At 36.9% G+C, this 16,522-nt stretch overlaps 1 protein-coding gene and 1 pseudogene across 4 annotated transcripts in view; both read left to right on the top strand.

The window, feature by feature from the left end:
• Nucleotides 1–16,522, top strand: part of PDE5A (phosphodiesterase 5A) — a 149,768-nt gene that overhangs the window by 62,086 nt on the left and 71,160 nt on the right. For all 4 annotated transcript variants that reach the window (XM_032333296.1, XM_032333298.1, XM_032333297.1 and 1 more), the window contains exons 5-7: nucleotides 792–881; nucleotides 3,249–3,386; nucleotides 5,369–5,436. In XM_032333296.1, coding sequence (XP_032189187.1) covers nucleotides 792–881; nucleotides 3,249–3,386; nucleotides 5,369–5,436 — 296 coding nt within the window. The remainder of the gene's footprint in view (nucleotides 1–791; nucleotides 882–3,248; nucleotides 3,387–5,368; nucleotides 5,437–16,522) is intronic.
• Nucleotides 16,196–16,371, top strand: LOC116585318 (annotated as a pseudogene).

Below are 16,522 nucleotides of genomic sequence, written 5' to 3'. Positions count from 1 at the left end.
TGTTTGCCATGGAGAGACTTCTTTTAATCAATAATTAATATAATTGTGAGCATATCACCTTAGAATAGTATAATGAGGATGACAGATCCATGCAAAACATATTTAAGCTAATATTTTATACAACTTTATATGAGACTACTATTGCCAATATTCTCAGGTAAGTGTTAGCTTTCATTTGCCCCAGTAGTGAGTTACAAGGTATTTATATGGTCTCAACACAGACCCAACTCTTAATATCATTCAGAGACTACACTAGATTTTGCATAGAGTGAATTTCAGTTTCAAATGATATAAAGAGACCTGTGTCCTACTCCCTTTCCTCTTCTTGTTAATTTGTAAGTAATGTAGGACTTGAGGAGACTGTGTTCGTACTTATCATCTATTTGTTGTGCTAGTTAGCTAACTTGCACTTGCTTTTCATTTGTTCTTAATTTTGTGCAGAATTAACATGTACCCTCTGAATTTTTAATTTTTATTTCAACTGTAAACATTTTTGGATGCTTTTTGTGTTTCAGGCAATATAACAAGGCCAGTTAGTAGACACTTCTTTTTTTTTTTTTTTTAAAGATTTTATGTATTTATTTGATGACAGAGATCACAAGTAAGCAGAGAGGCAGGCAGAAAGAGAGAGAGGAGGAAGCAGGCTCCCTGTGCAGCAGAGAGCCTGATGAGGGACTTAATCCAAGGACCCTGAGATCATGACCTGAGCTGAAGGCAGAGGCTCAACCCACTGAGCCACCCAGGCGCCCTAGACACTTCTTAATTTAGCTGTTGTCTTACCTGTTTTCTAGGACTTTGCTGCTTATTTGGCATTTTGTGGTATTGTTCTTCATAATGCTCAACTCTATGAGACTTCACTGCTGGAGAACAAGAGAAATCAGGCAAGTCTGATGACTAAAGAGAGAATATAGAAATTGTTTCTTTAGTGGTTCAATTTTGTCTAAGTAATATATGTATATGATTTAAAATCTAGTTAATATTTTAGCTGGATTAGAAATAATTATTAGATAATTATAAATTAGATCATTGTAAAATAATTAGAAATAATTATTTCCATTTTCTATTTTCCATGCTCAGTTGCCTTTTCACTGTTAGACAGTATTTCATTAACTTAACAGATGTGGATTTATTTGATTTATATCACTCTTTACTTGCCGTTGTCCTTATCCTACCAATATCATTATTTCTGTTTTAAGTTACTAGATGGACTGCATTTGTCATGTTAAATAAGGCTTTTAGTTCTTGCTCTCTCAACTAGAGACATCATCTCATGATTCCATGCTTTGTAAAATGAGGATCTTAGCATGCCTCATCTCTCCTTCCCAACTGCTACTCCTTACCTCTGCTTTTCCCATATGGATTTTTTCTGTTGCCCATGACAATAACATATATATTATACTACAATCATGGTTAGCTTTTATTAAGTTTTGTCTAGTTTAATTCTAGAGTTGTGATTTAAAATAGAGTGTTTATAAGTACCGTGACTGTGTAAATGTTGTTATTACATTTGTTATATGACTTTTAGTTTTTCCTGATGTTTCTGAATTGCATTCCTTTTTTTCCCCCTTGATCTGTTTGCTAGTGTAGGTTGGTTTCCCCCCCCAAACTCCCCATTATTTAGGCATCCTACTGAGTTCTTTTTCTTGGAGATTTCCAAGTTGAGGTTCTCTGTTGTTTCTCTTCCGAGCTAAGCTGTTTCTCCCCATGCCTACTACATAGGTGTCATCACAGAATTTTCCTTCACTGCTTTCTCAGAAGGATTCCATTGGTTATCCCCTGGATCCCATAACTCTTTCTTTCTCAGTTTGTACCCTTATTTTACTGCAGCACATTCTCAAATAATTACTTGAGAAAGAGTATTGATCAGGTAAGTTTTCTGAGTCCTTGCATAGTATGAAAATGCCTGTTGTACCATCCTGCCACTTTGGCTGGGTAAAAAATTCCAAATTGAAAAATCAGTTTCTCAGACTTTAGAGTGGTGCTTTGTCATCTAACTAACATCCATGTTGTTCTGACTCTTGGCTCTATGTAGATGTTTTTTCTGTTTTGTTTTCTGTTTTTGTCCGTAAGCTTTTCAGATCATTTTTCTCTTTGCTTTTATAGTTTAATTTTATAGTCTCTTTTTTTCATTCATCATGCTGGTACCTGGACATCCCTTTCCACCTGGAGACCCAGACTCTTCCATTTTATATAATTCTTTTCCATTATTTCTTTGATAATCCCTTTCTCCCACATCCCATTTTCTCTTTCTTGAACTTGTGTTAATAAGATACTGGATCTTCCATTGCCTTTAACTGTAGTTTCTTCCTAACTGTTGTCCCTGCTCCATTCTTGCCACCCATTAATCCAGTCCCCATGTTTACAAACATAGCTGCAAGGCTGTCATTTTCTTCCTGCCGACCCATCACCGCGCAAGCTGCCTCTAAAGACACGCAGGGCTTTTGAGGTTCTTTCTCCACTTGACTCTGTCATCCCATCTCCCCAGCTCCTCTTTATGTTCTAGATTCTCTCTTAAGACTTGATTAAGATTTGCAGTATGCTACTTTCTCTCAATTCAGTTGTTTTTGACTGAAGTATTTCTCTTCCCCACTTCATCTAAATAATTCCTGCTTATCTCTCGGGCCTCAGCTAGGATAGTATCTCCTCCAGTCAATTTTCTGTGATACCCTTTCTTCCTCCTCATCACACAAATATTTTGTGAGATTAGAAGAAGTTCTGTGGAATTCAAAGGAAAGTGAGATTACCAGGAAAAACACAAAAGGAGCTCTTATGACTTTGTTTTGGAAAATATTTACTGTGCTATGTGAAAATGCTGATAAATATTGATCTCAGCAGTTGGGAACAACAGCAATATCAGTGTTATATCATGTATGAGATGCTGTTCAGAATGCTTTATAAATGTTTGGATATTTAGTCCTCACAATAATCCTGTGATTTGGCATTATTTTTTACTGTTATTCCCATTTTTAAGGAACTGGCCCTACATCACAAAGCTTGCAGGAAGGGAAGGCAGGATTAGAAACAGGTGACTCTGGTTTTCAAGTCTGTGATTGTAACCACTGTACTAACAGTCAATATGGAGGAAGCTCTGTTAGTAAATAGAGACTTACATATTTAATACTTGAATGCCAACTTGGCTGTAACTTGTTAGATTATAAATAAACAACTTATAAACCATATAAATCATTGTATTGCTTTAATAATTACAAATATTTACTAAGTAATAAGCTCTAAATTTTCCTGTTTAGGTGCTGCTTGACCTTGCTAGCTTAATTTTTGAAGAACAACAATCATTAGAAGTAATTCTAAAGAAAATAGCTGCCACTATTATCTCTTTCATGCAGGTGCAGAAATGCACCATTTTCATAGTGGATGAAGATTGCTCCGTGAGTACAGAGTATGACTTGTTTATTTTTAGAAAGACATTAATTATATTCCTTAAAGTGTCGCTTTTAATCCTCACGTTAGCCTCAGATGTCTCTGAACCCCAGGTATATACAGTTGTGTATGCAAAGCCAATCAGAGTATGAGCTGTTCTGGTTGAAAGGGGTAGACGGGAGGTTGGAGGATGCCTTCAAATCACCCTTTCACCTTCGTGCTCCTCCACTGAGTGGTTACCTTGGGAATGTCTGTGTGCTGTTTTTGTCAATGGCCATACTTCCTTGATGAAGAAATACATTGTCCTTACAGTATGCACACCCATTGTTATCAGGGATAGTGGTACCCTGGTTGCTCTGAGCAAGTAGAGCCCCATTCTGAATGGCTTGGGAAAAAATTTTCTTTTTATCAGAAATTGTTTAGAAACCAAAAGTCATGGCCCAAGAGAGGCAGTATTATTAAAGGTACCTATCAGTCCTAAATCTTTTACCAGCAATGGAAAACCACTAAATGTTCTACTTGGTAGATTTTAATTCATTGATGTGTAACAGAAAGAAACAGATATGTGTAGAAAGATGGAGTGTTCTCATCAAGTGCTGGTTACTTCTAGACAGGCCAATTGAGGTTGTGGTTAGAATCAGAGCTCCTAGCCTAGAGCCACTGTTCCTGGGATATTTCTTTTTGAGGTCATCGTTTATTTTCTTTTTTCTTTAGACCCTGAGAATAGGCTCTTCATTGGTGGGTTAGGAAAGAGAGTAGGGATCACCACCACTGTGTGGTCAGTTGTAATCCATATATGATACCTGAATTGATGGGGTTTGGGGAAGTAGAATAATAGAAAATATGTAATACTTAAATTAAAATTTTAAAAATTATTTTAGATAGTAAGACTGTAGGATATGACTCAACATTATCTCAGTTATTTTGAGTGTGTGTGCATGTCTAATTCTTATTCACTGGATATCAAATGAATATACCGTGCTGTAAGGTAATCATTATTCTCATAGTTATTATTTCATATTTTCAATCAGCTATAAAGTCCTTAATATGGAGATGATTACAAGTAGCCATCCTTTTAAAGTTCAGGTCAGAATTCATTAATGTAGCAAGTCAATTCACAATTTTTGCTGTGACCTGTTCTTTAGCATTTAATATTTGAAAGTTATATGTGAAGCACTCCTTTTTTAGACAACTTAAATGCCACCTTAATTAACATTCATCTCATGCTTTTACCAGTGAACATCTTTTGTGGCAGCAACTGACTTAGATCATTGGTGCTTTGAAGTATAGCTCACTTATATGCCAGTTAATATATTTTGCTCACTTTTTAACTTGATTTTAGGAATCAAGTGTCTTGATTATCATTTATAGTATAACTTTTTGATTAAAATTATTTCAACAACATGAGCAAAAATCCAAATGTAAGCAAGAAATATACAGTACTCAGTTCTTCCCTCCCCAAATTAAATATCATTGTTTTATATCTTTATTCAGTTGTAAATACAGCATGGATATGAATATGTATTCTGTTTTTTTAATGTGCTTTCCAAAGTACCTCTCTATGTTGTTAAAACCTTCACAATTATTTTCATTAAATATTCATAAAATATTACTGAATTGCATGTCTTTTAAAAAGCTCTAACAATGGCAATCAATGTATGCATAAAAGCTAAAACACGAGCATTTTGAATAAATAAGAAGAAAATTTGAAGCTAACATATTCATTAACACCTGCTAGAAGAACAAAAAAAAATACGCAAATGAGCATTTTTGCAAGTGAGTTTCAGAAATAGTAAGAACATGGGCAGCAGACCTGAGGCTGTCAGGCAGTGAGTACTTGTGTCAGTTTAGTCTGAGAATAAGTTCAAAAAAGATCACAAGTATTGGTGTCTTTCATCAATTCCACTGACTTGCGTATGTATATCTAGATAGATTTCGTTAAAACATTGTCAAACTTACTTTTCAGTCTGTGTTGTTGCTTTGTTTTCAGGATTCTTTTTCTAGTGTGTTTCACATGGAGTGTGAGGAATTAGAAAAATCGTCAGATACTTTAACAAGGTAAAATAACTCATTCTCTGTCTTTACCACAAGTAAGCTGACCCTTGAACAGCATGACTGGACCTGTGAGCTCCACTGAGAGATAGATTTTTTTTTTATAAATATAGTACACTACTAGAGATGTCTTTTCCTTAAGTGATTTTCTGAGTAACATTTTCTTTTCTCTAGCCTACTTTATTGTAAGAATACAGTATATAATTCATATACCATACAAAATATATGCCAGTTGATGGTATATGTTATCAGTAAGGCTTCTGTCAACAGAAGGCTATTGATAAAGTTTTGAGGGAGACAGAAGTTATCTGCGGGTTTTTTACTGTATTGGGTGTCGGCACTCCTAACCACTACATTGTTTAAGCCAGTATATGTAATGCTGGCTACATGGTTATTTCATGACCTGTTTAATTTAAGACATAGAAGCTACTTGCTGCTTCCTCCCGACCATCAATAATTTTATTTGTGAAAATACTTAACTATTTGATGACAGAGTTGTAGGATTTTTTTCTCCTACAGTTGACCTATAGGAAAATTGCTAAAACAGTGAATGGTGTTCAGATTCGTATAGACCTTTTTTGTGAACTGGCTCATTTAAGATCCTTAAGTCTGTATTGCAGTTACATGTTTCATATTGGATAGTTGGATTCCAGTATGCAATTCATATTGCATATTGGACCCTCACTGGAAATTTGATAGGCTTCTGAACAAACTTCTCTTTGAGTCTGCTGTGATTTGGAATCAGCCATGGGGATTTAATTAACAAGAGAAGGAAGCCCATGAACCCCATCACACCAATAGCCATCTACCCAATGACTAAAATCAAACCAGATCTCTATTGCAGGTCATTTCTTTGTCATTTTTTTTTTTGTAACTTAAGAATTTGTATTAATTTTTTTGTTGTTGTTAATTATTACATGGATAATAGAAAGTTTGATATGATTGAGGTTAGAGATCTTCCTGCCCCAATTTTATTTGTGCTTTTCAAAGAACTTGGGAAAGGATTTAGACTAGACTACCAAATGTTCTTTCACAGATTCCCTTTTTCACCCTTAGCAAAAAACTGGCGTTGTTTGTTTAAGTGACAGAATATTCTAAGAAATACAAATCTGCCAGGATAAAGCGGCAGGAATTCTTGGGTATAGTGCTATTTATCATAATTTTTATTGTTCATTTGTTACCAATTATTTCACTTCCTAAAATCATTTGTCTGAAATTATTTTATTGATGTTATATCTAAAAGCTTTTTATGACCATGGAAATAGAACATTGTCTTAAGTTTACTATCTGATATTAAAGTTTCATATTTTTTTCACTACAATTGACCTTTTAGAGCATTATTTCATTTAGTGGATGGTGTTGCAATTAGCACAGTCTTCAGTAACCAAACTCTTTGGTGGTAGCGCTTTAAAAATAACCTTTGACAGATCTAAACTACAGAACATTCTATGAGATAACTGGCCTGATCTTTTTCAAAAATTAGTATCATGGAACAAAATGGAGGGAAGGAATATCTTGGACATAACAGCCAAACACAGTGTATAAATCTTGGTTGGATTCTCATTAAAACAGCTATCAATGAATAGTTTTTGAGAACTATTGGAAATCTGAATATGGATCAGGTAGTAGATAGTTGATGGGGAATTGCTGTTACTTTTCTTTGGAAATAGGAAGATACTATGGTTAGTAGGAAACTGTTTTTATTTTTAAGAGATACATCCTGGTGTACCTAAGGATGAAATATTAGGATATCTGCACCTTACTTTAAAATGGTTCAGGTGGGACGCCTGGGTGGCTCAGGTGGTTAAGCTGCTGCCCTCAGCTCAGGTGAGGATCCCAGGGTCCTGGGATCAAGTCCTGCATCAGGCTCTTTGTTCAGCGGGGAGCCTGCTTCTCTCTCTGGCTGTGCCTGCTTGTGCTCACTCTCTCTTTCACTCTCACCAACAAACAAATAAATAAATAAAATCTTTTAAAAAGATAAAAATGGTTCAGGCAAAGATAAATAAGTACATATATCTAAATTTCATATAATTAAATAAGTATATTCACACAAACATATAGATAAAATACATTGGTAAAACATTAAAAATTGTTGAATCTAGAGTAGGATATTCATTTGACTTTCAACTTTTTTGCATATTTCAAAATGTTCATTAAAAATTTGAAAATATTTGTAATAAAAAATTGGAAACAAGGGGCGCCTGGGTGGCTCAGTGAGTTAAAGCTTCTGCCTTCAGCTTAGGTTGTGATCCCAGGGTCCTGGGATCAAGCCCCGCATCGGACTCTCTGCTCAGCAGGGAGCCTGCTTCCTCCTCTCTCTCTGCCTGCCTCTCTGCCTCCTTGTGATCTCTGTCTGTCAAATAAATAAATAAAATCTTTAAAAAAAAATTGGAAATGAAAATCATTTCTGTAGATCATGTAAAGCAGAATTGCAAAACACAATTGTCTGAGTTTAGAACAGAAGACTAAAGTGCACAACCTGGTTTTGTTCAAACCCTCTTAAGACTGACCCCTGGGATCAGTGTGAGGCCTGCATACCTATCTTCCATCCCCTTCTTCTCCTTATCTCTTTCATGTGTCCTATCTTCTCATGTCTTCCCTCAGCAAAATGGAGACACTACTGACCACAGTGACTTCAAGTTTAGTTGGCTAAGCGATTCTTTGTAAATAAAGATTCATTACTTCTAGACTATTATTTTAACAGTCTGATACAATGAAATACGTTTTATCTGATTAAAAGAATTTTCTCTTTTCTTTTTTTTTTTTTTTTTTTTTAAGAGAGATTTGTACCCACTGTGGGCCTTGAACTCATGACCCTGAGGATCAAGAGTTGCATGCTCTACTAACTGAGCCACCAGGCATCTCAATTGATTAAAAGAATTTGAGGAGTTAACAAAGGGACAGATGTAACTTGGGGGCAGAAAGGGAATTCATTTAACTCATGGTACACCTGACTTAGGACGTTTTTGCTGACTTGGGCCTGGGGTGCATAGTCAAAAGTAGATAAACCATGTTCTCTTTAGAGATTTTTTTTTACTACCTGGAGTTTTTCGTTCATAAAGTTAGAATTACATAGCTGACGTCTGCTTCCCTCTTGGCATTGCTGGTTATGACAGGTATCCCATTTCCATGTGTATTCTTTCCTAAGCCCCTCTGTGTGCCATTGTATTTTCTGGCATATTGGACATTTAGTTCTTTAGCTAGTATTGAGTCCTTTCTGAATATGTGATAGTAAGTCCATGTCTGGTGATTATGTGTGTATCCCTTTTAAAGGCTGGTATCTCCTGCCTAAATCAGTGATGAAGTTTCTTATTCCTAAGAAGAACATTAATATAATTTTGATTTATGATGCTATAAAATTTTTGCTTTTTATAAGACACATATAAATATTTGATTCTTTCACTTTTCAGATTGCATCACGAATTGCTACATATATAAATATAAACATGTATTTTTAATGTGTTTACATATATCCATAGGTATGACAAAATTCTGGAATGCTATAGCCTATAAATAATGTGAAAATAACACATGATATAAATGACATAAAATGACCATATATGGAATTTAAGAAACAAATGAACAAACAAACAGACAAACCAGAAAACAGATTTTTAAATATGGAGGATAAATTGGTGTTTGCCAGAGGGGAGGTGGTTAGGAGATGGGTGACGTAGATAAAGGGGATTAGGAATGCACTTATTTTGATGAGCACTGAGAAGCATATGGAATTGTTTAATCATTATATTGTACACCTGAAACTAAGACAACACCATATGTTATAGTTGAATTTTAAAAGTAAGATCAAGAAAAAGTATAAAATGATGAGTTATCTACATTTACCTTTGAATATTTGTGCAGCAGCATAAGTCTACATAATTACATTTTATATATTGGCATTTTGATTTTATTACCAATTCAGCCTGGTCCTCTAATTTCTATTGGTAGCTGAACAAGGCCATTTGGTGTGATAGTGACCTCTACTGGTAAATATGCATTTTAAAAAAGTGTAGTCTTACTCGATTTATTTCTGATGAATACTGTGTTCCCTCTCTGCAGACAAAACAAAAGGTATTTTTCCATTTTTTAAAATCATTCCAAGACAGTCTTAGTATAAAGATTTTTATAAAGGATACATCGGTCAGTGTGATTACCTTAAAAGAGAGTAATTTAATGGATCATTTTAACTAATCCATTAAATAATCTTACAGTATTGAAAAGTATTCACTAATGCCTTATATCAGCTAGACATTTTATTTCTTTTAAAAAATTTTTTTTAAAGATTTTATTATTTATTTATTTGCGAGGGAAAGAGAGCACAAGCAGGGAGAACAGCAGAGAGGCAGAGGGAGAAGCAGGCTCCCTTGAGCAAGGAGCCTGATGATGCAGGGCTGGATCCCAAGACCAGGTCATGACCTGAGCTGAAGGCAGACCCTTACCAACAGAGAACCCAGACACCCTTTAAAGTTAGCCTTTATACTAATAATCAATAAAAAGTCTTTAAGTGATATAAATATACTTTATTATTTTAATAAAAATGAGATATTAGGCCTAATGTTGCCAAACCTCTGAATTAAAAATGATGTGTGGTGCCTTCAGCATTTTGACAAAGGACTGAACTGATAGTGACACTTTACCAGCAGACTCTTTATCACCTTGCTGAAATTATTGCTAGAATTCAGGACTCTTCGATGCTCATTCTTAAACACTTTGCCAATCCAAACACTCTCCCATGAGATGAAATGCTAGGCAATTCTATGATGTCAGCAGTAAGCAAATCATTCTTTTAGACCAGCCATTTCAGTTGAAAAGCATTGCTCACTTGGTATTTGTCCAACCAACCCACTAATTATCCTTTATAAATTAAAATAACACGTTGAGGACGGACTTGCAATGTTAAGCATAAAACTAAAAAATAAATATTCAGGGTGAACATTATACATAATTATCAGAATCATATCGTCAGTGAGATAAAGCACAGGAAGGTTTTGGGACTTGGGTTGCCTACAAATTTCAGAAGGGAAACTAGCTCATTTCCAGATGGTGGGACGTTGTGGAGTTTCTGTGCCTCTATTCATAAGAGCCACCCAATTAGAAGAAAAAAATGATATTTTAGTGCTGTAATTCCATGTCAGTTAACTTGATGTTAATTTATAAATGCACGTCTTTATCATAAAATGACAATTGCATAGAATTAATTCTTTAAACCTTCTTGGAATATGTATACTAGTAACACTGTAAAAAGTAGTATTAAAAACAACTGTGCATACTGAGTAGAAAGAGTGTAGACTCTGAAGTCAGGCTGATTGAAATTTAAGTTCCACCATCTACGAGCCGTGGGGCATTTTGCAAATGAATTAACCTCTTAAAGCCTCAGTTTCTTTATCTGTAAAATGGGGATACTGATAGCAGGATTGTAGTAAGCACTAAATGAGATAATGCACACAAAATGCTTCAGAAAATTTTGGCACATAGTATTAAGTCAGTATGGGCTGCTATTACTGTGACTCTGATGTACTATTCTGTCTTTGGCCTATATAACATGCAATGATTCCCATTTAGTTCTAAAGCACAAAAATTTCTCAGTGAGCCCCAGCTCCATGTCCCTGTCTCTCCAAGGATATACTCATGTACATTCCATTGATAGCCACTGTGCAAAAAGCTTTAGATGTCAAAATTAGCCCAAGTCCTCCAAGAAAAAATGTCAAGACTGGATTAAATGTGCAAGAAATTTATTAGGGGAATCCCCTGTAAGAATAAAAGGAGACAGAGCTAGGAGACCCGTGGATCCCCACACAAGTCTGACCTAGAGTGAAAAAGAGGAAAAAGAAGGGGAGCAGAGGAGTGGGTAAAAGAGGTGAAGGGAAGTGGGAGACACAGGTTTGCAGTTATGGAATGAGTAAGTCATGCGAGTGAAACATGCAGCATAGGAAATATAGTCTTATTGTAACAGCACTGTATGGGGACAGATGGTAGCTACACTTGTGAGCACAGCAAAACATACAGAGTAGCTGAAACCTGTGTTGTACACCTGAAACCAAAGCTAACATCGTGTGTCAACTATACTTCAATAGAGAGAGTGTGGAGGTAGGTGAAGAAGGAAGGAGTGTTTCGTAGATGCATCCTGGACAGCTGGGGAGTTGTGAGGAGAGTTTGGCAAGACTTCTGGGGAGACCTCTGGCTGGTCTCCTGTCAGAAGAGTCCCAGGTCTCCCAGAAGTGGACCTGCCTTCATATCCCCACTGGGCTCAGTCTTCATCTGGAAGCAGCTGTAGGAGGTGTAGTCTTCATCAGGGCCCTGGGATCTAGATAGAGTTCAGTAGCTAGAGACACCCATCAGAGATGCTTCCTATAGTTGGAGCTCTGAGAGGCACGTGTTTAAGTCCACCATAATACTCCTGTTTTGCTTTGTTTTTTCTCCATTTTATTTTATTTTTCTTTTCAGTGTTCCAAGATTCATTATTTATGCACCACACCCAGTACTCCATGCAATATGTGCTCTCCCTAATACCCACCACCAAGCTCACCCAATCCCCCTCCTCCCCTCCAAAACCCTCAGTTTGTTTCTCAGAGTCCAGTCTCTCATGGTCCGTCTTCCCCTCCGATTTCCCCCATCTCACTTCTCTCCATCTCCCAATGTCCTCCGTGTTATTGCTTATGCTCCACAAATAAGTGAAACCATATGATACTTGACTCTCTCTGCTTGACTTATTTCACTCAACATAATCTCCAGTGCCATCTATGTTGATACAAAAGTTGGGTATTCATCCTCTCTGATGGAGGCATAATACTCCATTGTATATATGGACCATATCTTCTTTATCCATTCGTCCTTTAAAGGACATCTTGGTTCTTTCCACAGTATGGTGACTATGGCTCTTGCTGCTATGAACATTGGGGTATAGATGGCCCTTCTTTTCACTACATCTGTATCTTTGGGGTAAATACCCAGTAGTGCAATTGCAGGGTCATAGGGTAGCTCTATTTTTAATTTCTTAAGGAATCTCCACACTGTTTTCCAAAGTGGCTGCACCAACTTACAGTCCCACAATAGTGTAAGAGGGTCCCTCTTTCTCCACATCCTCTCCAACACTTGTTGTTTCCTGACTTGTTAATTTTGGCCACTCTCACGGGTGTGAGGTGGTATCTCAGTGTGGTTTTGATTTGAATCTCCTTGATGGTTAATGATGATGAACATTTTTTCATGTGTCTGCTAGCTATTTGTATATCTTCTTTGGAGAAGTGTCTGTTCATGTCTTCTGCCCATTTTTTGATGCTTTTGATCTTGCTGAAGTGTCAAAAGTTCATTTTCGCTTTTGTTTCCTTTGCCTTTGGAGACATATCTTGAAAGGTATTCAGATTGGCAATGAAGAAGTCAAACTCTCTCTCTCTTCGTAGATGACATGATACTTTATATGGAAAACCCAAAAAACTCCACCCCCAAACTACTAGAACTCATACAGCAATTCAGTAATGTGGCAGGATACAAAATTAATGTACAAAAATCAGTTGCTTTCTTATACACTAACAATGAACATACAGAAAGGGAAATGAGAGAATCGATTCCATTTACTGTAACACCAAGAACCATAAGATACCTGGGAATAAACCTAACCAAAGAGGTAAAGGATCTGTACTCAAGGAACTACAGAACACTCATGAAAGAAGTTGAAGAAGACACAAAAAGATGGAAGACCATTCCATGCTCATGGATTGGAAGAATAAATAAACATTGTTAAAATGGCTATACTGCCTAGAGCAGTCTATATTTTTCTGTGCCACCCAGATCAAAATTCCATTGGCATTTTTCAAAGAGCTGGAACAAGCAATCCTAAAATTTGTATGGAACCAGAAGGGACGCTGAGTTGCTAAGGAAATGTTGAAAAAGAAAAACAAAACTGGGGACATCCCATTGCCTGATTTCAAGCTTTACTACAAAGCTGTGATCACCAAGACAGCATGGTACTGGCATAAAAACAGACACATAGACCAGTGGAACAGAGTAAAGAGCTCAGATATGGACCCTCAACTCTATGGTCAAATAATCTTCGACAAAGCAGGAAAAAATATACATTGGAAAAAAGACAGTCTTTTCAATAAATGGTTGGGAAAATTGGGCAGCTGTGTGTAGAAGAATGAAACTCGACCATTCTCTTACACCATACACAAAGATAAACTCAAAATGGATAAAAGACCTTAACATGAGGCAGGAATCCATCAAAATCCTAGAGGAGAACATAGGCAGTAACAACTTCGACACTGGCCACAGCAACTTCTTTCAAGTATGTCTCCATAACAGTCCTGTTAGTTAAAGAAAGAGTTCCATATTCTTTGCATTGCTCTTTCAGAATAATCCACTGTCTGCCCAGGCTAACATCTTCAGCCTGAAACCATCACTTTATTCCTAACAATCTATTTCGTGTTTCCCAAATACCCATAGATAGAACTCTTGCATTTCAAAGATGTGTTTTATGCTGAGGGGTTTTTTTGTTTTGTTTTGTTTTTTCCCTGCTGGAACACCCTCCCTTTCATCCCTGATGTGTTTCTCCACATCCTTAAATCTTATCCCGCCTTTTACACATTTCTCTAATGCTTCCTCTTCCCTAATCCTCTCCATGTAGGTGTTAGCTGTTGATCTGCTCCACATGTGTGATGCTTGCATTTGCCAATTGCATTAGCAAGGATTAGGCTTGACTGCAAATCATAAAAGCTCCCAAACAGAAGTAGCTTAAACCAGAATGCAGTTTAATTACTCTCTCCTCGAAAAGCCCAGAGGTCAGCATCCCGGGTGCTGCAGCTGAGCTCCCCAAAGCCTCAGGCCCCCAGGCACTTTGGGGCTTTCTACTCCATGTCTCTAAGGTATGGCCCTTGCCTTCCTTGTTAGGGATGTAGCTCCTCTCGTCGCAGCCATCTTTTAAAGGGGAGGGGAGGCGGGGGGGGGGGGGACAGTGAAAGAAAAGGCAGAGAGCGTGCAACAGCTTTCTCGTACATGAGGTTTCTAGAAGCCGCCATATGTCTTCCTACATCTATTGACTAGAATTTCCAGTATGGTGGCTGGGCAGCACAGTGTTTGTTCTGGGTGACCGTGTGTCCAGATAAAGACGAACGGAGGAGAGTTACGGAGGGACAGCTGGCATCCTCGGCGCTGGACTTGACCCAAGCAGGACGGGCAGCTGAACGGATTGTCTGTGCTGTGTCGTGGCCTCTGCCAGGTTGTAAGCTCCTTGTGACAGCTACTGGCCTGCATAAGCTTGTCTCCCATGTGACACCAAGGGTGCCTCTTGTGGAGCAGGTGCTCAGTCTGTGTTGAGTGCGGGGACTCAGAATTCACCAGCATTTCTTAGAGAGTAAGAAACAAAATGGTATCACATAACCTAATAAATCTGAATACTTATTTTTCATTAAAGTCACCATTAAGAAAACTGAACATTTGCAGGAAATTAAAAAAAATTCAATTTCTATTAATTTAAAGGTAATTAAAATTACTTCTCCTTCTCTATGTTAATGCCTGTGGGTCTGATTTTAGGATCTCTGGCAAGTCCCTTAACTATTTTGGGTTTCTTCTGGTTCCCACTGTGAACATAATGATGGTGATAAGAATAATAAAAGTCATTAACAGTATTGTTATTTTTAAAAAGATTCAGACAAGGGTATCTTCTCCAGTGTACTTCTTTCTCCGTGTAACCACCATTCCATTTTTCTTATCTTTATTAAGCTTCTTATTTTCTTTTCCCTAGACTTTAGCTATCTATGAATAGTTTTTAAAATTGTTTTAGATTCCACCCAATTAATGAGTGAAAGAGGAGTCAGGTTCTAGGTTTGATGTGTTAGACAGTCCACATGCCTTCCTGGATCATCACTGTCATCTCAGTAAATGTCCATGCTGGCATTTATGTACTCCTATGTGACTATTGTCATTTGCTCTTTATTCTTTTTCACTTATATACAGTACTGGACATGGGGTCAAATTTCACCCATTTTGACCAAATTACACTTAAACTAAAATGTACTACAAAGAAAGGAAAGGCTAAAGTATCTTGGTCAGGAATGAGGCCACCGCCTTCAGGAGTCTTGGTGGACTCACTAGTGCTCAAGAGAGTCGTCCCAAGAGGCAGTTTGGTCAGTTTGGAGGTGCAGGGGTTGGGAAGGAAGATGGAAGATAGGGAAAATATTGGAACTTCGAGAAGCATGTATTTTATTCTGAAATATCTCTCAATACTAGACTCTCCTATTTCTTCAGTTAGTGATATTATAGTTAAGATAGGCATATCTTTATCATTTGAGTAAATTTCCACAACCTGACGCTCTTTGCCCAACTCATCCCCATTGCTGGGAACAAAGTTTCCTGATGTAAAAACATGGTCTATCTTGTTTTCCCAGCTGCAGTCCTGGCATTGTGCTTATGTACCCTCTAACATCCAATTAATCTTTAATATTCAGCATTTTAAGCAAGAAACAGGGAAATAACTGGGGAAAAATTGTAACCTCAGGAAAGTTTTTTGAAGAAGATACATTTTTCATTTTAAAAAGTATCATAAATTATCTCAAAGCAGAAAAAAAGAAAAAAGCTTAATAAAATTCTTCTAGACATGCTTGATTTTCCCCTTGGTTTGAAATGTGTAAATGACTATTGTGGATAAAGTAAATAACTGAGGAAGTCAAACAGGCACTAGGTCTTAGTCATTCTATAATCTGGTGAAAAAGAAAAGACATGAAAAGAAAAACTCCTATGAATTTTACATAACGGCATAAAAATCAACATGCCCATCGCTTCTCGGCCTTTTGACTAAGATCAAGTGTAGTAAAAATCAACATGCCCATTAACGGGAGTGGTAGTATTACTTAACGGCATTTTTTTTTTTTTATTTTTTCAATTTATTTATTTTCAGAAAAACAGTATTCATTATTTTTTCACCACACCCAGTGCTCCATGCAATCCATGCCCTCTATAATACCCACCACCTGGTACCCCAACCTATGCTGAGTGAAATAAGTCAAGCAGAGAGAGTCAATTATCATATGGTTTCACTTATTTGTGGAGCATAGCAAATATCATGGAGGACAAGGGGTGTTAGAGAGGAGAAGGGAGTTGG

This window comes from Mustela erminea, chromosome 2 (assembly GCF_009829155.1).
Source record: "Mustela erminea isolate mMusErm1 chromosome 2, mMusErm1.Pri, whole genome shotgun sequence".
NCBI classification, from domain to species: domain Eukaryota; kingdom Metazoa; phylum Chordata; class Mammalia; order Carnivora; family Mustelidae; genus Mustela; species Mustela erminea.
This window is presented reverse-complemented; position numbering and strand designations above follow the sequence as displayed.